Source organism: Herpailurus yagouaroundi, unplaced genomic scaffold (genome assembly GCF_014898765.1).
Source record: "Herpailurus yagouaroundi ecotype Mexico unplaced genomic scaffold, PumYag 569, whole genome shotgun sequence".
NCBI classification, from domain to species: Eukaryota; Metazoa; Chordata; class Mammalia; order Carnivora; family Felidae; genus Herpailurus; species Herpailurus yagouaroundi.
The window spans coordinates 7,053,942-7,077,637 of NW_024412786.1; the positions used below are offsets into that span (position 1 = coordinate 7,053,942).

Genomic DNA, 23,696 nt, shown 5'->3' on the forward strand with positions numbered 1-23,696 from the left:
GGGCGGGGGAGGAGGTCCGGGGCCACCACCAGATGCCCTGGGCCCCGCCCACTCCGGAGCCCCGCCCATTCATAGCAGGAAAGGCTCTGTGTCTGAGCCCCCGCCCTGAAAGCCCAGGGCCTCTGGAGGAAACGGGGCCTTTGTCTCGGGTTTGGCGGGAAGCCACGGGCCCACCCAGGGAGGTGGTGCAGCTCCAGACCTGGAGGAGAGATGCGTCAGTGGGCACGGGATTAGGAGTCAGGGTCCCTGCTGTGCCACCACCCACCGGGCCATGACCACAGGGCAAGGCCTCCAGCTCTCCGAGCCTTGATTTCCTCATCTATAAAATGGGCTGACGTCGGGGACTTATGTCGACCGCTTGCCCCAGGCCTGCCCAGGGCAGGAGGATCTGGGAGAGGGCCCAGGCCTGCTCGTGAGCGAGGGGCTGGGCTGTGCCTGGGGCAGGGAGGAAGCTCATTCGGGAGAGCCAGGGCAGGGTGTGAACTGGGGTGCCTCTGGCTCTCAGCACACCTGCGTTCTCTCTCGGTGTGACGTTGTTGGGGCGCCCGCAACAGAGACCCCCAGGAGGAGCCGAGGCAGAGGGAGGAGAGCCAGGGGCAGGGGGTGCAGGAGGCAGGCTGTGCAGGCGGGGCCGGCTGCCCCCGGCGCTCTGGGTTGTGGACCGCACAGCCCTTCTCTCTCGGCCGCCTCCCCTGGGTGCGTCAGCGGCCATCTCCCCTCGAATGGCTCCGTCACCGGGGAGGGCGGGTCTGGTGGCCTGGCCTGGGTCCATGGCACATCTCAGGTCCACTTGGCTGCAGCCAGGGTCCTGCAGAGCCAAGGGAGTGCTGGCCTGGGGGTGCGGTGTCCCCAGAGCAAGGTGTGGGGGCTCGTCTGGGTGGGCGGGGCTTCCCGCGGGGGCGTGGTCTTTCCCACGGGGGCGTGGTCTTCCCCGGGCGACCACTTGCCGGTGGGTCCCGCCCCCCCTCCCCGCCCCCGCCAGGCCCTCCTCGTCCACTCCTGAGACGCCCCAGGTGAGGGCCTGAGTATAAGACGGGGTGACGCCCTCCACTCCCGACTCCGGGAAGTGTCTCCGTGCCCCTAAGATGGGGTGGGTGGGAGGATGCCCGCCGGCCCCTGGGCTCCCCTGGTCTCAACGTGAGGTGTGACCGCCTCTCTCCCGTCCTTCCTTCCAGAAGCCTCCCAGCGCCCAGGCCATGAAGGAGGAGGCCTTCCTCAGGCGCCGTTTCTCTCTGTGTCCACCTTCCTCCACCCCCCAGAAAACCGACCCCCGGAAGTTCACCCGGAATCTGGTCTTCAGTGGAGAGAATGAGCTCTACCCCCTCGGCCCAGGTCAGTGCCCGCGGCTTCCCGGGTTTTGTCCTGGTCAGCGAGGGCGATTAAGCCCCATCCACCGTGGCGTCATGGGAGGTCAGCAGGGGGCTCCCTCGCCGGGGTTATGGGGCAGCTCGTCCGTGGAGAGGCCGTGTGGTGTGGCGGCCCCAAACCTGCCCTCCTGAGACAGGCCCCCTGAACCCCCGCCCCAGTTCTGGCTGGGTGACCCTGGGCCAGCCTCAGGGCCTCTCTGGGGCTCAGTTTCCTCCTCTGTGAAATGGGGATGTGAGCTCCCAGTTACAAAGGAGTCCCGGGCTCTGGGAGGGAACAGTCCAGACTGGGTGCCCTCAGGCCGCCGCCGGTGGGTGAAGCGCTGAGCACGCAGGGGACAGGGTCACCCGTACCTGCTGGTGCTTGCCCGGCCCCAGGTCCCCGCCACCCCAGCTCCCCGTTCCTCCCGGGCCCGCCCAGCAGAGCCCAAGCTGAGCACCGTCTGCGTGTCTGTGACTGCTGCCCCAGAGGGCCCGCCTCCCTCCCCATCCTGGGAGACGTCGCCTCCTCGGCCTGCCCGCCCCTCGGCCGCTGCCAGCTTCGGGAGGGAGGAGACGGACGCCCCAGCTGTTCCGGCCGCAGTGTCCGTCCTGCCCCCGCCTGCCACCGGGAGAGCCTCGGGCCAGTAGGCTGTCAGGACATGAGGGGCTTCTGGGGACATCCCACCCAGCCTCACGAGCAGATAGGAACATGCCATGTCAGGTCACACGGGCCAGGGCACAGGACACCTAGGGAGATAAAGCTGACATCTGTTCTCTGCTCCCATGCCCTCTCGGGAGCGGGGGGTGGAGGGGGTGGGAAGGACACATCCCAGTTGGTGGCCGGTCTCAGAGGTCTTTGGTCCCCAGAGTGGCCGCCCCATGCAGTGTGGGACCCGGCAGGTGAAGACCTTTTCTCAGGAGGGGGGGGGCAGGTCCTGGGGGCAGGGGTGAGGAGGTGGGTGTGGACGGAGGAGAGGAGCCAGTTCCAAGAGGAGCTCCCTTGAGCTAGGAGGATCCCCCCAGCAGGCGTCACCCACACTGGGAGGCGACAGAGCCTGGGGGAGCCCCCCAGGACAGCTCTTGAATCGAGGGGGCCTGGAGGAGAGGGCACCTTGGAGGTGGGGAAAGCCCCGTGCTCACTGCCCAGCCAGGGCCTCGGGTCAGGGCGCAGGGGACTTTGCAGAAGCAGAGGCAGCGAGGCAGCATCCCTGCCGGGGCGGGAAGGCCAGGGCACCTTGAGTGGCCTCTGTCCTAGGGCCTTTGCTGCCCTAGGTGAAGCCGGGCCCCCCAGGACAGAATCATTTTCCCAGGTGGCCATACTGGCTCTTCTGCAGGGCACGGCTCTCGGTCCCCGGCCCCCCGGCCCCCCAGGGGCTCCGGGAGGTGGGTCTCTGGAGCCCCTGCCAGGGCTGGGTCTGGGGACACCTGTGTCCCCGCCCCACCGGGATGGTTCTCCCCCAGCGCTACCACCTCTGCTCCTCAGCACAGGGACCCGGCTGTGAGCCCGAGACCAGCCCCTCTTCCTCCTGCCCATAAACCGCAGCCTCGGAAGCCCCGTTCAGGACAGAAGGAGCTAGGCCAGGGCAGCTGTGTCCCCGGGACTGAATCCAGACGCCTCCCCTTTCTCTCCCTCGCCCTCAAGCAAGCCGGACAGGAAAACGGGCACCCGCCAGGTCGGGGTGCAGGGACAGTGCCCGGCCACCTCCCTCCCAGAGTCCAGCTCGCAGAAGATTAGGGAGAGGGGGCAGGCCAGGCGCGGTCCAGGCGCCCTGAACCCACCATGGGCCTCCAAACCTGGACACCGCGTCCCTCCCCTGAAAGCAGGGGCCTGGCCTTACGGTCCTCGAAGGACGTTCCGCGCCCAGGGTGCCCGGGCCCCTCCCTGTGCCCAGGTCCTCACTCCAGCTGCTCTCTTGCAGGGAAGGACTTGGAGCCCAATGGCCAGCCGCTGCCGAGGGACGAAGGGCCCCCGACCCCGGGCTCTGCCACCAAGGGGCCACCGGTAAGAGCCTGGCCGTGGGAGGAAGGGGACAGCCCGCCGTCCCCAGCCCACGCGGGCCCGGAGGAGTGGCTCTGAACCCCGGCCTGCACGTCTGGGAAGGACGGCTGGGGCGGAGTCACAAACAGTGCCATGGGCTGTGTCATCGAAGCCGCCTTTGTGGCAAAACACGGGCCGGGGAGGCCCGGGGCCAGACCAAGGCTTGGGCTGCTCGGTGGCATTGGGGGACAGGAGATTCTAAGAGGAGTCCGTGGAGTCTTTCTGTTGTAGGCAAACCGCCGAGCCTCCCCTCCCTCTGCCTTTGCCTCGGCGCTCCCTCCACCAGGTACACCCTCCGCAGGGCGAGTTCTGGAAGCCCGCGCGCCCACACCCCCCGCGGGCCTCCCAGGCCAGCCTCTCCTGGCCCAGGCACGGCTGTGCCCTTCCAGGTAGAACCTCTGGTCCAGGGTGGGCGCCGAGGCCCGGGCAGTGCGTGGAGGGTGTTAGGCGTACGCTTCTGTCCCCCAGAGGGTCTCAGGCCAGGGTCCCCAGACGTTGACGGGGGTTGGCGGCTCTGGCTTCTTGCCGTGGGGCTGGGGAGCAGTGCAGACAGACAGGCGGTTGGCCCCCTGCCTGACCACCTGCGACCCCGTGTGATCTCGAGTGACTGCCTTGCTCCCCTGGGGCCTCGTGGCCTCATCCAGCAAAGGAGGGCTTGCTGTGGCTCTCGTGGTCTGTCCCTGTGTCTGCCTCGGGTGAAGAAGAAACCAAACCTTTGGTGGGTGCCCCCCACCTGCTGGAGACCGCATGTCCCTTCCCTGGCCCCCAGGGCCGCCAGCTGGGGAGGAGGAGTCAGAGCGTAGTTATTTGCTTACTTATTTGTATTTAATTTAATTTTTTCATTTTTAATTACAGTATAACACGCATAACCCAGATTTACCGCCCTACCCATGTCTAAGCACGCAGCTCCGGGTGGCATTAAGCACGTTCAACTCTGTTGTGCCGCCGTCTCCCATCCGCGACCGGAACTTTCCGTCTTCCGAAATGAAACCTCGTCCCATTAAAACACTACCCCCCCCCCCCCTCCCCCAGCCCCCACCCCCCCTGTCTGCTTTCTGTCTTTCTGGATGTGAGTCCGTGAGGTCCCCGTACGAGTGAAATCCCGCAGGATCTGACCTTCTGTGACCGGCCTGTTTCAATCAGCATCACGTCCTCGAGGTCCATCCACGCCGTAGCGGGTGTCAGAACGCCCTTCCTTTTTAAGGCTCAATGCTGTTCCCTGGCAGGGGTGGACCACTCGGGCTATTTATTTTCTCAAGACACAAGTTTATGGCATAACAACACTGGAAACACAGCTGTGTCTTTCTACGAGCCAATAAAACACAGCCACTGGCAGCAACCCTTGACTTGGTTCAAATTTCAGATCCGGTCTGTTCCGTAACCGTGTCTGAGCGTCTCCCGAGGGGCACGCGCTGCTGGGGTGCTGCGTCGGGCTCACGGAGAGAACGACATCCTGCTCTCCTGGTGCGTCCGACCTGGCGGGGGTGGGGGGGACAGCGCCAGACGAGACAAGGCCACCCGTAACGTGTCGGCCCCTGGCGGGGGGACCCCAGATGCCGTAGGGCAACCTGGGGCTGCTGTGAGGACGCGGCTTGGGAAAAGATACAAGCTAATACAGGTCTTGTCATCTTCCTCGTGGGGCCAAGTCAAACATCCCAAGACCCGCTGTGTTAGGTGCACAACTCAGTGGTGTTTAGTGGGTGCTCGGTGCTGGGTCGTTCCGAAACCTCTCCGTCCCCCCAGACGGAAACCCTTCAGAGCCTTACCTGTTCTGTTGCTGGGCCAGACGGTCGTTCTGGGGTCATGGGGAATTCTAAAGCATTCTGTGTTCAGCTTTTCGGGGAATGCCAAACTGGTTTCCACAGCCCCTGCACCGTTTCACGACCCCACCAGCGACGAGGGAGGGCTCCCCTTGTTCACGTTCTCAGCACGTTTGTACTTTCCGGGTTCTCCTCCATTGTCTTGTGGTGCTCCCGGCGGCTCTGACTCGCGTGTTGCTAATGACTGATGATCCGTCCGGGGCTTCTTGACCGACTGGATGTCCCCTTGGAGAAATGTCTGTTCGGGTTCTCTGCCCGCCTTCGAGTTGTGTTGTCTTTGTTGTTGGGTTGTAAGCGCTCTTTATATATGCCAGACCTCAGACTCTGGTCAGATACGTGACTGCAAGTACTTCTGTTCTGCTCCATCCGGCCCACCCCACCCCACCCCTCCCCCGGTCCCCAGGCCCCAGAGCCTGTGTCTCTTCCTCTGTTGCTTAAAGCAAACCCCACTCCTTTGAGTCACATCTGGAGGAGAGCTGGGTGGCAGGATCGTTCATTCATTCACTCATTCATTCATCCAGGATGCTCACCAAACCCCCAGCTGCCGGGGCGGGGCGTGTGCTGGGATGTAACTTCCCTGGCAGGAGTTCTAGACGACAGACAGGACTGCCTGCGTGGCGGTAATTGTAAAAGGCGTGGGGCCAGCCAGGGGCAGGTATGTCAGGGTCTGAAGGCAGCAGGGCGGTCAGAGCTGTCTTCCTTCTCGGGAGTGGCTCAGTGGGGCCTGAGGACCCAGCGACAGGGAACAGCATTCCAGGCTGGGGGAACAGCATGTGCTAAGGGGGCTGGGGCACGGTGCGTGAGAGGCCCGGCTCCCCAGGAGGACAACCGGGAGCGTCTCTGTAGCTCAGTCCCGGCCCCCAGAGGCTTGTCACCCGCCAAGTCTGACATGCACGCTGTCACCCGAGCTTCAGCTCCGAGACTGGCTCTAGAGGCCGCAGGCACTCCTGTCCTTCCTGTGACTCAGCCCCAGCTCGGCCCTCATGAGCTGTGTGACCCTGGGCAGGCTCGGAGCCTCTCTGTGCCACAGTCTCATCTGCGGGATGTGGACAATGATGATGACCCACGGCTCTCGCAGCTCTGTCACTTGTGGTGGCCTGCCCCTCCTTTCCACCCCCAGGGCCTGAAGCTTCTGAAGCTTCTCAGGGGAGAAGCGGCCACGAACCATAGGATTTTCACGTCTCACAAAATAGTATTCTCTGGATGTTTTTTTTTGGCCACTTAAAAAGTTGAAACCGTTCTGAGCTCACAGGCTGAACAGAAAGGGGGCGGGGGGCGGGATTCGGGCCACAGTTTGCTCCGCCCTCTGCCTCTTAGCCTTTAGTCCTGGCCTTTTCTCCACCCGCAGGGCCTCAGTTTCTCTATCTGTTAAAGGACCGCAGCCCCTTCCAGCCCCAGATCCTGGATTACTGCTCTCACCCCGTGCAGCGTGTCCAGCGGGCCTGGCAGGCTGTGCCTCGTCCTCGGCTCTGGTCTGGGCTCAGGACAGGGCTTGGGCATTGCCCACCACTCAGCAGCTCCCAGGGCACCAGGAGTGAGAGTCCCCTCTGCACGTGTGCCCCCCCCCCCAGAGGCTGGACACACGGCAGTGACTAGGGTGGACGCTTCCCGGCACCTCTGAGCTCCTGTCCACCTGCTGTCCTCAGCCTCCCTGACTTGTCCGTCTCTGTACCCTCGGCCCCCACCACTGCCGATAATCTGAACAGAGGGTGTCAGACGGATGTGAGGACAGTACCTTTCTCTGACCTCTCTGGTTCTCTTGGCCTCCAGCCCACCTGGCCACCCCCAGCCCTCTGCAGCCCCAGAATGCACCTGGCTGCCCCCCCCCAACCCTCTGTAGCCCCAGAGCTCACATGGGCGCCCCCCAGCCCTCTGCAGCCCCAGAATGCACCTGGCCACCCCCCAGCCCTCTGCAGCCCCCGAGTGCACACTGATGCCCCTTCTCTCCCCAACTTGAATCTCTTTTGCAGGTAGAATACAGGCTATACAATGGGTCCGACAAGGAATGTGTGTCCCCAACAGCCAAGGTCACCAAGAAGGAAGCTCTCAAGGTGGGCACGGGCCCAGGAAGTGGGGACACAAGTGTGTCATTTGTCAGGTGGGTGGGCCAGTGAGGTCACCACGGCCCGGCCTGCCAGCGGGAGGGGGCGGGCTGTGCTCTGGCCACCTCCCCACCCCCACGTCTCCCCCCGCCCCAGACTGGACAGTGGGAGCCCCGGTGGGCCGGCGGGCTGGCAGGAGGAGCGGGGGCGGGGGCCAGCTCAGGGCCTTCTCCCTTGACCCGCCCACTGGGTTCCCTGGGCCCAGGCGCAGAAGGAGAACTACCGGCAGGAGAAGAAACGCGCCACGAAGCAGCTGTTCAGCGCCCTGACGGACCCCAGCGTGGTCATCATGGCCGACAGCCTGAAGGTAGGCCAGACGGGCGGGCACGTTGTCCCAGTCTCAGGCCTTCCCAGGGGACATTGCAGAGTCACCCAGGAGGCAGTTGGGCGTGTTTGTTGCTGTGAGTCTGGATCAGTGTCCCGTGGGGGCCCCAGCAAAGGACCACAGGCTGGGGGCTTAAAGACAGGAATGCGTTCTCCCCCAGTTCCGGGGGCTGGCCCCTGAAATCCGGTGTGGACCGGGCCGCCCCGCCCCCTAGTGGGGCATCCTTCCTGCTCCCCAGCTTCTGGGGGGCTCCAGGCAGCCCTGGGCTGTGGCTTGCTGATTCCAGCCTCTGCCTCTGTCTTCACGTGGCCCCTCTTGTGTCCGTGTGTCTGTGTCCAAACGTCATTGAATCAGAGCTCACCCGGCTCCATTTTGGCCTCATGTTCACCCGCTGAAATCTGCAGAGCCCCTGTGCCCAGCTGTGGGGGGGGGGGGGGGGGCTCCTGGCCTGTGGATGGGGGTCCCAGGATGCCACGAAGCCCCGTGCCGGGGTTGCGGGGGAGGGGAGGCCGTATCACAGCCTCACGGATTGGGCTTAGAGTCTGTGTTTCTACCGGGGTGATGGTGGTCCCCTCAGCTCCTGGGACTTCTTTCTGCCCACCCTAAGGTGGCGGGAAAGCTGCTGAACCCCGGGGTTGCCACCAAGGACCCCCGAGACAGGTGTACCAGCACCTGGTCACCTGCCTAGGACTTGGGCCGGCATGGGCTCCTTTTGGCCCCCCACAAAATAAAAAATTAGGCGCTACAGTGAAATTCTTCTCTGGAGCGAGACAAGAACTGACCAACTCCAAAATTTACAAAGCTGACAATCACAATAGTCCATCGGCTGCTGGGTCCTCCGGGGCGGGGGGAGGGGCTCCGATCTGGCCTTGAACCTCACCCGGAAACCTGCTCCTGGGTGCAGTGCCTCATTTCTCTGGATTCACCGTAATTTCTGAGCTCCTTGTCAAAGCCCGAGGACCTCGCCCACCGCCCAGCTCCGCCCCCAAGCTGTCCGGGTGCCCCTGGGGCGCCGCCCCCCCCCCCACAGCCGTGCCCCTCCCCGCAGATCCGCGGGACGCTGAAGAGCTGGACCAAGCTGTGGTGCGTGCTGAAGCCTGGCGTGCTGCTCATCTACAAGACGCCCAAGGTGGGCCAGTGGGTGGGCACCGTCCTGTTGCACTGCTGCGAGCTCATCGAGCGGCCCTCCAAGAAAGACGGCTTCTGCTTCAAGCTATTCCACCCGCTGGACCAGTCCGTCTGGGCTGTGAAGGTACCTCCGGGGGGCCCCAGGGCTCAGGGGGGTCGGGCCCCGGGAGGAGCGAGGCCCCGCAGGCGGGCCGAGTAAGAGACGGGCGCCGAGGGGCGGCCAGGAGCCTAATCTCAACTGCTCTGTGGGCCCATCGCCACCCGGCCCCCACCCGGCCGTGGGTTAGGTCTCTCGGTGGCCGGGGACCAGATGTGGCCCGGGCGGAGCACACGGCGATGCGCAGAGGCTGAGGAATCGGGCCGTGTGAGCCGCTCCTAGCCCAGCCCTCCCTGCTGCACCTTCCTAACCGGGAGGCTGCCCATCAGGTTGCCAGATAAAATCCAGAATGTCCAGGTACGGCAGGATTTCAGACGAACACCCAAATGGTTTTTTTAGTGTAGGTATGTCCCAGAGATTGCAGGGGGTATACTTCTGATGTAAAAAGTTACTCATCGTTTCGCTGAACGGGCACCCCGAACGTGCGCGTGCCGATTACGGCCACCCGAAGACAGAGAGAACTCCAGAGCCGCAGGAGAGCCCAGGACCGAGCCGCGGGCTCGTTCTCCTCTCGCTGCCTGCTGCGTCCCCGTGGCTGGGGGTCTGGCCCCACCTGGGGGTCCTGAGGCCACGTGTCTCAGTGCGCGTCTGCGTGACCCCTGGTGACCCGCATCTCCGCCCGTGCCTGCGTGTCCCCTCGGCTGACGCCGGCTCTGTCTCTCCAGGGCCCCAAAGGCGAGAGTGTGGGCTCCATCACACAGCCCCTCCCCAGCAGCTACCTGATCTTCAGGGCCGCCTCAGAGTCCGATGGTGAGTCCCCCGCTGCCCTGTGGGTCTCCCTGGTGGGGCCCCGCCTGGAGTGGGCGCCCTGGGGGCATCGCAGACCAGGTGCACGCGGCCCCTGTCCAGACCCTCCCGCTGCTGCCCAAGCAGGACGCAGGCAGATGTCACGGGACAAGCCTGGGCTTGGGCCAGGCAGGCCTGCCATCCACTAGTTACCTCTCGGAGCCTCAGTTTCCCCAGGCCAAAACATGAATACTGGCCGGCCACCCAGTTGTAACGACTACCCAGTGACCTTATTTAAAGCAACCAGATGGCAGCTGCTGAGCGCCACGCACATGCCAGGCCCCGTCGAATCAGCAGGTTCTACTGTTTTCACCTCCGTTGACATACGAGGAAACTGAGGCACGGGCACACTGTCCCCAAGGAAGCCCTGAGGTCTGGAGAGCCATCTAGTTTCCCGGGCTCCCGAGCGCGGCGCGCGTTGTTGGAGCGCCCTCCAGTGGCGGCTCTGGGGAAATGCAGCTGCCCCTCTCTCAAGCCCTCGGGGCCCAGAGCGGTGGGGGGGCGGGGCTGGTGGACGTTGTCCCGTCCACACCCCAGGAGGGACCCCCCCCCGTGTTCGTGGAGCCCGTGGTCTCAGGGGAAGGAGAGCAGCCCACTGTCAGACAAGGCAGATCGGACTAAAGTGTGAGCTGGGTCCCAGATGGGTGGGGGGGCCGTGAGCAGGGAGGGACGGTGTCCACATCCCCTGTGCGTATGAGGGTGGGCTTTCTGGAGGACGAGGAGGGGGCCCGGGAATGGGCCTCAAAGGATGCGTAGCATTCGGGGTGTCTGGTCCTTTGTGGCAACGACGAGGCGAGCCCCGAGCTCAGCAGGCCTTGGTGTCCCCACTCTTTCCTGCGGGGGCTGCTCCCGTGACCCCCACCTCTGCCCCCAGGGCTGGGCGCTCGGGCTCCCATCAAGCCTGCAGTGAAACCCCGTAGGACCCCGGGTGCCCCTGTGAGAACCAAGGGCCACCATCCCTGCAAACCCTCGCCTCCCAGTCCCAGGCCCAGGATGCCCCCCAAAGGATTCTGTGGGTTTCAAAGTTAGGGAATGAGAGTCACGCTCTCCGAGAGGCCGCACTTTGAAGGCCCAGACTAGGGAGGTATCGTCACTGTCCTTAATCCCACGCCTCGAACCCCTGAAGCTTCTCTCGGAATAACGCTTGATCACATGATGTGCGGGCATAGACGCCCTCGTGAGTGGAAAGGCTGCTGTTAGTAATCCCACCGGGACACTGGGGGTCACCTTGGCGGACAGGCGTCCCCACAGCTGTGAGCGCCGCCTGGGACATGCGAGCAGTGCTGGTCTCACCCGCTGGCAGCCTCCACCAGGAAGGCAGCAGGGATGGGGGGGGGGGGGTGGGTGGATTGGACCGGCTCTGCCTCAGGGCCACCCTCCCTCCAGGACTCCCTTGGCTGCCTGCCACGTTCAGCCGCCCCCTCCCCAGCCTGCCGCCCACTGTCCTGGCCTGTGCCGTGGGCCACCAGGAGCCCCGGGGCCCCTGAGGCGCACCCCTGCCCCCCAGGCCTGGGGCAGGCGGCTGTTGTCAGGCAGGGCCCCGTGTGCAGAAGCTGCAGGTGCCTGGGTCTTGCTCAGGTGTGACCTTGAGGGAGGGAAGGGCGTCTTCCTTGCCCCGGGCTCCTGTCTCCCCCAGTCAGGCGGGGGCTGGCCGCCAGGCCCCGTCCTTGTTCACGTCTGCCACCCGCACTCGCCCACATGCACCTGCGTGGCGGGGGCACCTGGGAAGGCTCTCCGGGGGGGTGGGGGACGCACAGGGGAGGGGCCCTTCCCGGGCTCGCAGTGGGCTCACCCCCCCTCCCCCCCGCAGGCCGCTGCTGGCTCGACGCCCTAGAGCTGGCTCTGCGCTGTTCCAGCCTCCTGCGACTCAGCTCGTGCAAGCAGGGCCGTGACGGGGAGCCCGGGTCCTCGCCGGATGCGTCGCCCCCCTCGCTCTGCGGGCTGCCCCCCTCGGCCACCATCCACGACCAAGACCTGTGCCCGTGAGCAGGGGTGCGGTGGGCAGGGGTCGAGCCCGGGTCTCCGGCCTGCTGGGGACCCCAGGACCCTGGCTGTCACCGGGACTCACATACGGGTCTCCTTGTACGTGGGGCGGGGGGCAGGCACCATGGAGGTCTGGCCACCAGACCCCGAGGTCAGGAGGCAGCCTCCTTCACCCAGACTGGGCCCGGGGGCCTCAGTTTCTTCACGTGCACACTGGGTTAGACCCGAGGATGTGGGTGCAGTGCCGGCAGTGAGCCGTGCCCTGGGTGGGGGCGCCCGGGCCGCACCCCTGACCTGGGACCCCCGGCACGCCCCTCCCTTCCAGGCTGAATGGCTCCTCCCTGGAGAACGACGCTTTCTCGGACAAGTCGGAGAGGGAGAACGCAGAGGAGTCGGACATCGAGGCCCAGGACCACAGCGGAAAGACGAACGAGAGCAGGAGTGTCCAGTCGGAGACCCTGGAGGGCCTGGCGCCCGGGGGGACCACGTATGTGGAGCAGGTCCACGAGGAGTTTGGGGAGGTGAGAGCCCTCCCCACCTGGGCGGCCGGTGTCGCCCCGTCCCCCGCCTCCCCGGAAAAGACAGAGGCCTCGGTGCCCGGCTGGCCCCTGGACAGGAGATTGTAGTGCCCGGGGTGGGAGTGCTGGGGGACCAGACCAGACCAGGGTGGTGTCCACAACTCAGAGAGAGCCAGGGGGCCGTGAGGACTCTGCTGAGGGTTTGGGAAGACCCTGGGGGGGTTAGGTGGGGGCCCGCCGAGGTCCAGCGAGGCCTTTAGAAAGCCAAGGAGTGGGGGTAGAAACCCGGAGCCACTAGGGAGGAGCCTCTGTCGGGAGGCTGACAAGGGCGCCTTGGTCCCGGGCAGCCCTGGAGGAGGGCCAAGGGGCGGGGCTCAAGACACATCGGAGGAGGACGGGCAGGTCCCAGCCCGATGGCGACGCACCTCTGAGGCCGGGTAGGGTCAGGGCCATGACACTGGGGGAGATGCACGTGAGGGCCCTGGGGCCGAGAGCGGGCAGCACCCTTCAGCACAGACGAGGCTGGGCTCCACAGAGGGACCCGGGAGACCTGGCAGGGGCCCCAGGACAGGTGTGCTAGCACAGAGAGGCAAAGCAGCTTGTGTAAGGCGGCCCAGCAGGGTGGAGACAGATACCGATCCTGCCTCCCTCGGGGTGGCTGCCTTCGGGCCACAGACACACACAGCCCTGAGTTCACGGCCCGCCTGTGCTGTGCGAGCTCAGCTGTGTGAACTCGGGTAAGTCGCCTGTCCCCTCTGTAACGTGGGGACGACCGCAGTGCCGGTGCCCAGGGGCCACTGTGAGGAGTAAGTCTGGGAAGAAGGGGTGCAGGGGCCACCTGGGTCCAAATCCAGCTCAGGGCCTCATCGGGGCTCAGAGGGGTAGGCAGTTGAGGGGACCCCCCCCACACACACACACACACCAGCTGAGGCCAGATCCGCCCGAGGCCAGAGGCATCAAAGGCTGAAGACGGTGGGGTCCCCGGGGAGGGATGATGGGTAGACTTCCGCCCGGGCTTTGTGGGACTCCCCCGTGTCCTGGCTGTACTGCCCCGTCCTATGAGCGCCCCACGGAGCTGGCCACGCCTCCGTGACCCTCTGAGACTCTGCCTGCCTCAGGGTTTGCGGGTTGGCCTGGACGGCGAGGTGCAGCCACCCGACCCCGCTGCCCAGACCCAGAGGGACAAAGCCCTGAGCCCCCACAGCTCTGTCTCCTTGAGTGTGTTACTGGGAAGGACGGGCGGGGGCCAGGGCGGTCCCCACCCGGCAGTGTGACCCTGGACCCTTATTTCTAAAGGAAGCACAGGCCCAGAGCACCCCCCGCACCCATGTCTCCAGGCCACTGGGAAGATTGAATGGGCTGGGGTGGGGTCTCCCCGTACCCACCGCGCCTCCTGGCACCACTGGGTTTCAGCAGCCAGGGTGGGCGGGCTCTACCCCGCGCACAAGAGTCGGGGGTCGCCCAGACCGAGGGGAGGGCCCAGGTCGGCCAGGCTGGCAAGGAGTGGAGGCAGACAGCAGCCAGCCTGGGCCAGCACGTGCCCCTCTGGGTTGGGGTCGCCGGAGAGAACAGGGGCCAGACCGGGCGAGACAGGCCAGCTGGGCTGCCGGGGGCCAGACCAAGGAAGCGCACGTCCCCCGCCCAGAGCTGGCCACCCCTGTCCTGCCCCCTGTCCCCGCTCCCCCGGGAGGCATGGACCGGGGGCCTGACCGCAGCCTCCCCCCCCCCCCCTCCACCATCGGCAGCTGGGCCAGGCCTCCCAGGTGGAGACTGTGTCCGAGGAGAACAAAAGTCTGATGTGGCTTCTGCTGAGGCAGCTGCGGCCGGGCATGGACCTGTCCCGCGTGGTGCTGCCCACCTTCGTGTTAGAGCCCCGCTCCTTCCTGGACAAGCTCTCAGACTATTACTTCCACGCCGACCTGCTGTCCAGGTGAGCGAGCAGGGGGCGCCCCTCCTACCCGTGCGCACCCGGAGAGCCCAGCCTCCCTCAGCCCCCGGCCCCTTCATGGATGTTTCTGGAGGGGCCCCGGGGTCCGCGGCTGAGCTCAGCCTCGTAGCGGGCCCCGTGTCCAAGACCGGCCCCAGGAGGAGCAGGTCGAGAGGGAGGAGGGGGGCAGGCTGCCCGTCAGGTCAGGGCCGGAGCCATCAAAGGTGAGCGTGGGGCCAGCCCCGAGCACCTTCTGTGTGTCCCGAGCTCTGGGCGTTGGTGCCCTCAAGCCGAACCCTGCAGGCTGTGGAGGCTGGGAAGAGGGAGGCTCGGGAGCTGGGCGAGGGCGGGAGTACCCCGGAGGGCTTCCTGGAAGCAGAGGCGCCCTGCCAGCCCTCGAGCCAGCAGCACCCTGTCTGCCCCAGCATTGCGGTCACCCCGGCACTTTCCGGTTAGGTGGAGAACCGGATTCCTTGTTGGAGGGCGGGCGGCTTCCCTGCTTCGGGGCTGGGCGGGACGGGAGGGGCCCGGTGGCCCGTGTCCAGCCAAGTGGATGGAAGGTGGACAGGGCAAGAGGGTGGCCTGGGGGGATCCCGGCCTGGACTGAGGGGCCTCTCCCGTCCTGGCACAGGGCCGCCCTGGAGGAGGACGCCTACAGCCGCATCAAGCTTGTACTGCGGTGGTACCTGTCAGGCTTCTACAAGAAACCCAAGGTCAGGGCCCCGGCGGGGAGGGCGGGCCCAGTGGAGGTGTGGGGCTGTGGGCCCCCTGCTCTCACTGCAACCCCAGCAGCCCTGCGCTCATCAGAGCCCGAGTTTGGGTTCTCAGAAAGGTTTCCATGACTCCCAAGATGCATCACGAAGAGCAGGTCCCAGGGGTTCCTTGAGGTGCAGGGGCGACAGCCCTCTTCCCAGCACCGCTGTGTGTGGCCGCTGTGTCTCTCAGACCTGGAGGGTCCCGCTTGGGCCCTTCAGGGGATTCCGTGGGACACGGGCGTGACCGTGTGGTTCTGGTTCTGCTCCTCCACTGCGCCCAAGGGGAAACTGGGGCTCCGGGGAGGGGAGGGACGGCCCCAGAGTCACACAGCAGATCCAAGGTCTCTTAACTGCCTCGGGGCCCTCGGCAGGGCCGGGTGCGCGCCCACGTGGCGGCCCTGGGTGGGGCGCTGCTGGGGCAGAGAAGGAGCGTCCGTCTGGGAGGCTGGCCGGGGCAGGACGGGGCGCCGCAGGGGCGGCTCTGGGCGGGATCCGGGCAGCTCGGCAGAGAGGAGCGCTCGGACAGGCGGGGCAGGCGTCCTCCGAGGGCATTTTATCGCTCGTGGAGCGATTGCCTCCGAGGGCAATAAATTGCCCTCCGGTCTCCAGGGGGAAGTGCATGCGTGCACACACACACGCACATGCACACACCTACAGGCACACACGCACACACGTATAGGCACGCGCGTGCACACATGCATGCACATGTGTACACACTCACATGCACACAGGCACACACTGACATACACACATGTGCACACTCACACAAGTACAGGCACACACGTGTGTGCATGCACACACGCACACGTGCACATGCGCACATGTACATGTACACACACAGGCACCCACATGTGCACGCACACACACATGCACACAAATACAGGCACACACGTATAGGCACGCAGGTGCACACATTCACACACATACAGGCACACATGCACGCACGTGCGTGCACACATTCCTATGTACACACAGACACGTGCGTGCACACGCACACGTGCACATGCTCACATGCACACGTACACGTACACACATACAGGCACGCACTGACACGCACGCACGTGCACACACACATAGTCACATGCACAAGTACAAGCACACATGCACACACATGCACACCTGCACACACACGTATAGGCACGCGCGTGCACACAGGCACGTACACGTGCACACACACACAGGCACACACTGACGTGCACACACACACACGCACAAGTACAGGCACACACGCACACGTGCGTGCGCGCACACATTCCTATGCGCGCACACATGTGCACACGCATGGACACATGTAAGGCACGCACATGTGTGTGTGCACACACATACATGTACACACACGTACGGGCACCCACACGCACACGTGTGCACGCACACACATACAGGCACACACGTAAGGCACACATGTGCACACACACATGGACAGACATAAGGCACACATGCACACATGCACACACTCACAGGCACACACGTACAGGCCCTCTCACACGTGCACACGCACACTCACATACATACAGGCGCACACACGTGCGTGCGCACAGAGGTCTGCTGGATGGTGTGAAGGGGTGGCCAGCTGCTGCCGATCCGATGAGGGGGTCCGAGACCCGGAAGGAGGGCTGTCCTGAGCGGGAACTTGTTCCCTGCTGCAGCGGGGACGAACCTGGGCCGTTTGCGGGAGCAGAAAGGTGGCGAGCAGAGTTGGGGAGTGGGGCGCAGGGCTGGGGGCTTGGGGTCCTACTGAAAAGGTCAATAGAAGCCACTGGGGGCTTCGAACAGGCTGTGCGCTGGTTTCACCCAAAGTCCAGGGAAAGTGTGACCTGCTCAGGGTCTCCAGTCCCCCTCGGAGCCGGGAACCGGACAGGACACCTCATAGGCTGCCCCCCCAGAACGTAAACCATGGGCAAAGCGTGTTCTCCCCAAAGCGGAAGTGGGGCGCTGCCCCCAGGTGCTGGTGGCCAAGCAGGCCGTCCCTTGTAGGGATGGGGGTGGGCAGTGGGCAGCCCCCCAGGTTGTCCCTGCGTCCACACCCCGTCCCGCTTGGGCCCAGTTCCTCACGTGCGCCTCTCGGTCATTGCCCGCAGGGGATCAAGAAGCCGTACAACCCCGTCCTGGGGGAGACCTTCCGCTGCCGCTGGTTCCACCCCCACACCAGCAGCCACACCTTCTACATCGCGGAGCAGGTAAGGCCCGGCCGCTCCCAGGCGGCACGCCGGGCCCGTGGTGGGCACTCCGACCCCAGCGCACGTTCTTGGCGGCCCCCCGGCCGCCGTCGGGATCCTCCCGGGAGCTGCAGTCGGGGACAGGCCCCGGGACAGCAGAAGGTGCTTCCTCGGGAGGGGATGGCCCACCCTGACCCCTCGGGCGCTCTGCACCGACGTGGGGTCCCCTCCGCTTCCCTGGGCAGCGGGACTGAGAGCTGGGAATGGCCAGGAGGGATGCGGTGGGGCAGGGGACGGGGGCTTCTCGTCAGGAAGCCGGGCTCTGCCCTCCCCGGGGAGGACTGTCCTCTGTCCTCTGCCCGCAGGTGTCCCACCACCCACCCGTGTCCGCCTTCCACGTCAGTAACAGGAAGGACGGCTTCTGCATCAGCGGCAACATCACAGCCAAGTCCCGGTTTTACGGTGAGGGGGCTCCCCTGGGCTGTCCCAGCCGGGGGATGACGGGGCCCCCTGGATGCGGAGGTCCCCAAGACCGCACGGGGTGGCCGGCTTTGTCTCCCTCCCCACGTCTCCGGGTCAGGGACCACGTGGGTGGTGAAGAGCTCGGGACCCGGAGAGAGGCAGGGTCTGTGCAGAGCCCGGCCGCCCCTCAGCCGCAGGGAGGGCACGTCCTGCGGGGACGCTGTGAGGGTCACGGGCAAGGACCTGTGCCAACAGGTGCCGTCTAGAGCTGGGCTGTCCGGTGCGGCACCCCTAGGCACGTGTGGCTCTTTAAATTGATCAAAATGAAGTTTTAAGAGCAGCTCCTCAGTTGCCCTGCACTTGCTCTGTGGCCCCACGTGGCTCGTGGCTTCTGTCTCCCCAAAATCCGAACAGAGTAGGGACGCCTGGGTGGCTGGGGCCTCTTTCCACCTGCTGGAAGGGAGCTCAGACCCTGTGACTTAGGGGGCGGGCCCCCGGGGTCCTGAGGGTCCGTCTCCACTCACCGGTTCCCCCGGCCGCATCTCCGCAGGGAACTCCCTGTCGGCTCTGCTGGACGGCAAGGCCACGCTCACGTTCCTGAACCGTGCGGAGGATTACACCCTCACCATGCCCTACGCCCACTGCAAAGGTGAGGGGCTCCCTTTGCCCAGGGCAGCAGCGCCCAGGCCGGCTCCCTCGGTGCAGACGCCCTGGTCCTTACTGGTCGGTTGAAGGCGCACTCGACTCTTCAGTGACTTCCTACCTGGGTGTGGGACTCCTCTTGGAAGACGTCTTCGGGCCCTAACACCCCGCTTCCTTCCCGGTTGGCCCCACGGGAGCGTGACGCTTCCTGGCATAGACCACGAGGCAGGCATTTCTGCAGGAAGCCAAGCTTCCTGCCAGTAGGAAACGGTGTTTCGGTATCCCAGCTGCAAGCCAGACCTGCCTCTTAGGAGTGCTTTGTCATTGTCTCTAGGACTTTCCAGTAACTAAACAGTAGCTAATCTTGTTTTTTTTTTTAAGATGAAAATACATCACGAGTTTACGTGTTTCCAATCCAGATCCCAGACGTCAGACTTTTATTTAGTCCTGGGGACCGGGCACCTGCAACGTCTTCCTCCTTCTTGCCACAAAGCCCCTTTCTAAGTGACACCACCGCGGTCACCTTTCCTCTCCCACACCACGCACACCGGTCAGAATGACACTGACCACCCAGCCCGATAGCGAGACGGCCAGAAGCGCTCTGTGCTTTCTCTGTGGTGATGGTTCTTATCTTGGCCTGTCTCCCTGGGGTCTGTAAAGTCCCGGGGACTGATCCCCCTGCAGGATCACCCTACCAAGAAAATTCCCACTTGGTTTTAGTCTCATTTTCCTTTGGCAAATGTCATATTTTAAGTGCTTGTGGAAAGGCAGTGTTTATCTGGTTCCAAAGTCTAAACCACAGGTGTAGTCAGAGGAGGCTGGTGTCTGTCTCGGGACCCTGTCCCCACCAGCGGAGAGGGGACCACCCCCCCCCCCCCCCCCACCCCCCCCCGCTCTGCAGCACCCCGCCCCACTTGGTGCAGGGCCGTGCTGGGCAGCACGCAGGTGTGCCCGTGGGATTTGGGGGTTTCCCAGCGCTTTTCTGTTCCAAGTGGCTCGTCTCTTTTTTTTTGTTGTTCCACGTTATCCCACACGCCCAGGTGTTTTACAACCGACACAACACAGCTCTTGTCTTTAGTTAGAGTAAGTCTTCCGTATGGCCAGAAACGGAAGATTCATCCGTTCCTAGGTTAATTAAAAAATACGTGTAGTTACTTTAAATAAATATGCCGGGCCAATCCCCGGCGCAGCCATGAGCGGGGAGGATGTAGGAGCTCACGTCGGGGCCCAAACTGCAGAGCAAATGATAGATGGCGATGAGCGTCTCGTGGGGGCCCTGGGAGCCTGGAAAGGGGGGGTCCTGGAGGAAGGCACCCAGCAAAGGGCAGGACATTCCCTGGACAGAGCAACTCTTGGGAGCACAAGCCCTGGGGGCAGAGACTCCGTTCCCTGGGGGCAGAGGGTCACCGAGGAGCCAGGTGTGGTCGGGGTAACGCTCCCCCTGGCCGACTCCTCTCCATCCCAGAGACTCTGCCCCCAGGGGCCCCTGTCCTCTCCCCCACCCTGCCCCTTCTCTCCGTGCTGGGGTCCGACACCGGCCTCCTCGGGGTCCGCGTGGCTGGGTCGGGACGACGAGGCAGGACCGAGCAGGGACTGTGTTTCAGGAATCCTGTATGGCACCATGACCATGGAGCTGGGAGGCAGAGTGACCATCGAGTGTGAGAAGAACAACTTGCAAGTTGAGCTGGAATTCAAGCTTAAGGTAGCACTGGCCGCCACACCCCCAGCCACCTCAGGGCAGGGAGGAGCCCTCTTGGTGCCCCGGGGTTTCTGGAGCAGATGCCCACGGGAGGAGGGAGCTGCCCTTGGCATCTCTGTGGCACAGCCAGGGCCAGGAGAGAGGAGGGGGTTCCCGCAGGCCGCACGGTGGGGCCGACACAGGCCCAGACCCCTTCCCCTCCATGGGGCGCACGCCCTGGGGGCATCCTCGAGCTGAAGCTGAGGCTTGGGGTGAGCGTGGCCGCCCCCAGCTTTGGGTCGCATCCTAGCCTCCCACGTCCCGGGGGCGGGGAGCCTGCACCCTCATGAGGAAGGGGCCTCCTCCTCCCCCGGCCCGCGGAGGGGCACAAGGGTCCAGGGGAGGCCACCGACCCCTCAGCAGCACTGTCGCGGGATGTCCCCGCAGCCTTTCTTCGGGGGCAGCACCAGCATCAACCAGATCTCGGGGAAGATCACGTCCGGAGAGGAGGTCCTGGCCCATCTCACCGGACACTGGGTAAGAGGCTGGCGCAGGCAGGCCCCCAGAGCACGGGCACAGCCATGGGGCCAGCGCCTCTGACCTTGCCCGGGCCGTCTGGGGCAGGACAGAGAAGTGTTTATCAAGGAGGAGGGCCGAGGAAGCACCGAGCTCTTCTGGAACCCGAGTGGGGAGGTCCGGGGGCAGAGGCTGAAGCGGCACACGGTGCTATTCGAGGAACAGACCGAGCTGGAGTCGGAGAGGTGAGGCCTGCCGGCGGCCGCGGGACCCGGGACCCCAGCCCGCGGTGGCTGGGCAGGCGGCTGTCCTCCCGGTCGGCAGGGCTACGGTGCTTTGAGCTTGTCCCAGGATGTCGCTGGCAGGGAGGGTGGACCAGAGCCGATCTCTCGTGACAGATGACGTGTCCCGCTGGGGCAATTGCCGGGGGGAGGGACGGAGGGCTTGGGGATCCGTCACTGCCCGCAGGTGACCAGCAGCTCCACGGGGAGGACCCTGCGGGCGAGAGGTGTGAGCTCAGAGTAGGAAAGAACCATCTCATTGTGCGTAGTAAACAGCACCCTAGGAGAGAGAGTGAGCTGCCTGTCGCCGGAGGCAACCAAGTAGAGGTTGCTCTAAGCCTCCCCTCCAGTGCCAAGCGGGCGGGACAGCCCAGGGCCCCCGGCTCAGAGCGAGTGCCCTGCTCACAGGCTCTGGCAGCACGTCACCAGGGCCATCGGCGAGGGCGACCAGCACAAGGCCACACGGGAGAAGTTTTCGCTGGAGGAGGCACAGCGGCAGCGGGCTCGCGAGCGCCAGCAGAACCTCACGCCCTGGAAACCGCAGCTGTTCCGCCTGGACCCCGCCACCCAGGAGTGGCGCTACCTGCACGAGGAGTGAGTGCCGGGGGGCCCCGGGGCCACTGCTCCACACGGGGCCCCGGCTGCCCTGGAGGGGCAGGGATGGGGGCGGGAGGGTCCTCCCGGGGCTCCGCGGCCGCCCTCCCGTGGGCTCTGCACACAGGCCTAGGCAGTAGTCCCCCTCTGGGGCCTGAGCTGGGGGGGCTGAGGCTGGGCCGGGACGGGTCCCCTCGCCCCAGGGGCCACTGCCTCTGCCAACGGAGGCCCTCTGGACCCTCCAGCCACAGCCCCTGGGATCCCCTGAAGGACATCGGCCAGTTTGAGCAAGACGGGGTCTTGCACACCGTGCAGCGGGGGACCACGGCCCACCGGACCGCCTTCCTGGGCAGCCCGGGGCCCAGGCACCAGGTCAGCTCCCCCAGGGTCCCCGCCCGGGGTCGACCTCAGCGGCGGGAGGGGACCGTCAGGCGGTGGGTGTGGCGGCCGCCCCCCACCCTCACTCTTACCTGCCCGCCCCTCCCCCTCCGGTATCCCCCCCCCCACCTACACTCGCCCCCTCCCAGCAGGGCCTCCTCTGCGCCCCCCATCCCCTGCCCTGCCCCGCCCAGCACGGCACCCGAAACGCCTGGGTTTGCAGGAGGCTGGGTTCACGGGGCAGCCAGATGTGCAGGGCGCGGTGCCGGGGGCTGCTGGCTCCTGGCCCGCTGCTCCCCGGAGGTGCCCTCTGTGAGGCTGACAGCCGATGAGGAAACTGAGGCTCAGGGCAGCCTGGGGGCCCGGTCAGGTAGGAGAAGGAGCGGCCGGCCGAGGGAGAGCAGGGAGAGAAGGCGGGGGGCTCCAGGAGGCAAGCAAGAGGTCTCCTGAGAGTGTCCTCCACGGGTGCCACCCACCCCACGCGTCACAGAGTCTGTGAGCACAGAACGGCATCTGCTGGGCCAGCGTGCTCGCAGCTGGAGGCCGGCAGCCACACGGGCAGGACAGGCAGGGTGGCCCCAGTCTCCCCAGCAAGCAGGGGCCACGTCTCTCGCCGTCCACATGACACCCCTGCCGTCGCCCCTCAGCCCTGACTCGGACGGGCAGCCCCAGCCACCTCCACCCGGATGCCCCCCGGGCCCCCCCCCCCCCCCCCCCCGCAGCCCCCCCGGCCGGCCGCGCCTCGGCCGCCCCTGTACTCTGGGGAAGCGTTGGGGGTCAGCCAACCCTGGAGGCCCCTCTGGACGCGTCTCCCCGTGCCGGGGGATCCCTAGCTGTCAGCTCACGCAGTGAGACGGGACCAGCGGCCACGGCCGCTCCTTCTAGAGCCGTCCCGGCATAACCGTGCCGCCGTGTCCGCGGGCCGGCACATCCCCGGCAGGGCCCCTGGGGCTCAGCCGGAGCACGAGGCCAGCGGGGGGTGTGGTGGGCACGGGCGGGCCCCCAGCGGCAGTGGCTCTGCCTCTTTCTAGGGGCCCGGCCCACACCGGCGGCTCCGCAAGGCCAGCGACCAGCCGTCCGGCCACAGCCAGGTCACGGAGAGCAGCTCCACGCCCGAGTCCTGCCCAGAGCTCTCCGACGAAGAGGAGGAGGACGGTGGCTTCATCCCCGGTGAGCCCTCCTGAGCTGGGTGGGAGGGGTCAGAGAAGCGGCAGGGCTCAACCCTCCTCCCGGGGGCCCTCACACGCCTCCCTGAGCCCGGGGCGGACGAGGGGCGTGGAGGGCAGCGGTCCCCAACCCTGTACTCTGGGCGGGGAGGGGGGGGGAGGGTGGTGCCTCCCGTGGCTGGCAGGGGCAGCGTGGGGCGGGGCTGGGCAGCGTCTGTCCGCATGTGACCCTCCAGTTCTGCCCCTGTGTCTCTCTCCGACTTTGTCCCTGCCTCTGTGGAGGATGGGCTGTGCCTCAGCCGTTTCTCTGTCCCAGGGCTTGTCAGAGGCCAGCTGAGCTTGGCCGGGGGTGGGGGTTGGGGGGGGACCCTCGCTGCCCGTACTTCTAATCCTCGAGGGGTTAGCCTCACCCGAGAGGTGCGGCGTGGCCCTGGGGCCCCCTTGCTGGCTCCCGGGACACGCAACTCACCTTAGATTCCCCCTCCATCCCCTGTCCCCTGGGTCCCCTGACGTGCGGCCGGCCACCCCAGGCAGCGAGAGCCCGTGCCCTCGGTGTGGGAAGGAGGCTCGGCGGCTGCAGGCGCTGCACGAGGCCGTGCTGTCCATCCGGGAGGCCCAGCAGGAGCTGCACAGGTAGGCTCGCTCCCAGGGTCCCCGCCTGGAGAGCGCCAGGGGCTCTGGAGTCCGGAATGTCGCTCCGGTGCCAGAACCCTGAAGATTGGCCGGGGGTCTGGTGTCATGAGGACAGGATGAAGGAGCTCCGGGCGGTGTGGGGGCTGCAGGGGGTCCCTCTGAACAGGATGAGCTGGCGATGCTCGGGGGGGCCCCCAGCTCCGTGCTAAAAACATGAATAGCAGGATGCCTGACATAGGGTGTAGGCTTGGAGGAGCCTGGGTGTTGAGTCAGTGTGAGTCAGAAGGCACTGCCCTTGGTTGGGG

At 65.7% G+C, this 23,696-nt stretch overlaps 1 protein-coding gene and 1 long non-coding RNA gene across 6 annotated transcripts in view; both read left to right on the forward strand.

Moving 5' to 3' along the window:
* Positions 1–23,696, forward strand: part of OSBPL5 (oxysterol binding protein like 5) — an 81,138-nt gene that overhangs the window by 55,726 nt on the left and 1,716 nt on the right. For 4 of the 5 annotated variants that reach the window (XM_040466073.1, XM_040466078.1, XM_040466076.1 and 1 more), the window contains exons 2-21: positions 1,176–1,332; positions 3,266–3,348; positions 7,175–7,255; positions 7,512–7,613; positions 8,680–8,883; positions 9,582–9,666; positions 11,513–11,684; positions 12,011–12,206; positions 13,949–14,133; positions 14,762–14,843; positions 16,964–17,062; positions 17,407–17,503; positions 18,054–18,152; positions 19,750–19,847; positions 20,271–20,360; positions 20,448–20,584; positions 21,029–21,214; positions 21,460–21,586; positions 22,624–22,762; positions 23,289–23,391. In XM_040466073.1, coding sequence (XP_040322007.1) covers positions 1,176–1,332; positions 3,266–3,348; positions 7,175–7,255; positions 7,512–7,613; positions 8,680–8,883; positions 9,582–9,666; positions 11,513–11,684; positions 12,011–12,206; positions 13,949–14,133; positions 14,762–14,843; positions 16,964–17,062; positions 17,407–17,503; positions 18,054–18,152; positions 19,750–19,847; positions 20,271–20,360; positions 20,448–20,584; positions 21,029–21,214; positions 21,460–21,586; positions 22,624–22,762; positions 23,289–23,391 — 2,522 coding nt within the window. Of the gene's footprint in view, positions 1–270; positions 413–1,175; positions 1,333–3,265; positions 3,349–7,174; positions 7,256–7,511; positions 7,614–8,679; positions 8,884–9,581; positions 9,667–11,512; positions 11,685–12,010; positions 12,207–13,948; positions 14,134–14,761; positions 14,844–16,963; positions 17,063–17,406; positions 17,504–18,053; positions 18,153–19,749; positions 19,848–20,270; positions 20,361–20,447; positions 20,585–21,028; positions 21,215–21,459; positions 21,587–22,623; positions 22,763–23,288; positions 23,392–23,696 lie in introns of those variants that run through there. The other variant, XM_040466074.1, reaches the window with a different exon arrangement.
* LOC121023881 (uncharacterized) lies at positions 3,355–4,728 on the forward strand. The gene is made up of 2 exons (XR_005787532.1): positions 3,355–3,670; positions 4,240–4,728. It is a non-coding gene; the product is annotated as an uncharacterized LOC121023881 (long non-coding RNA).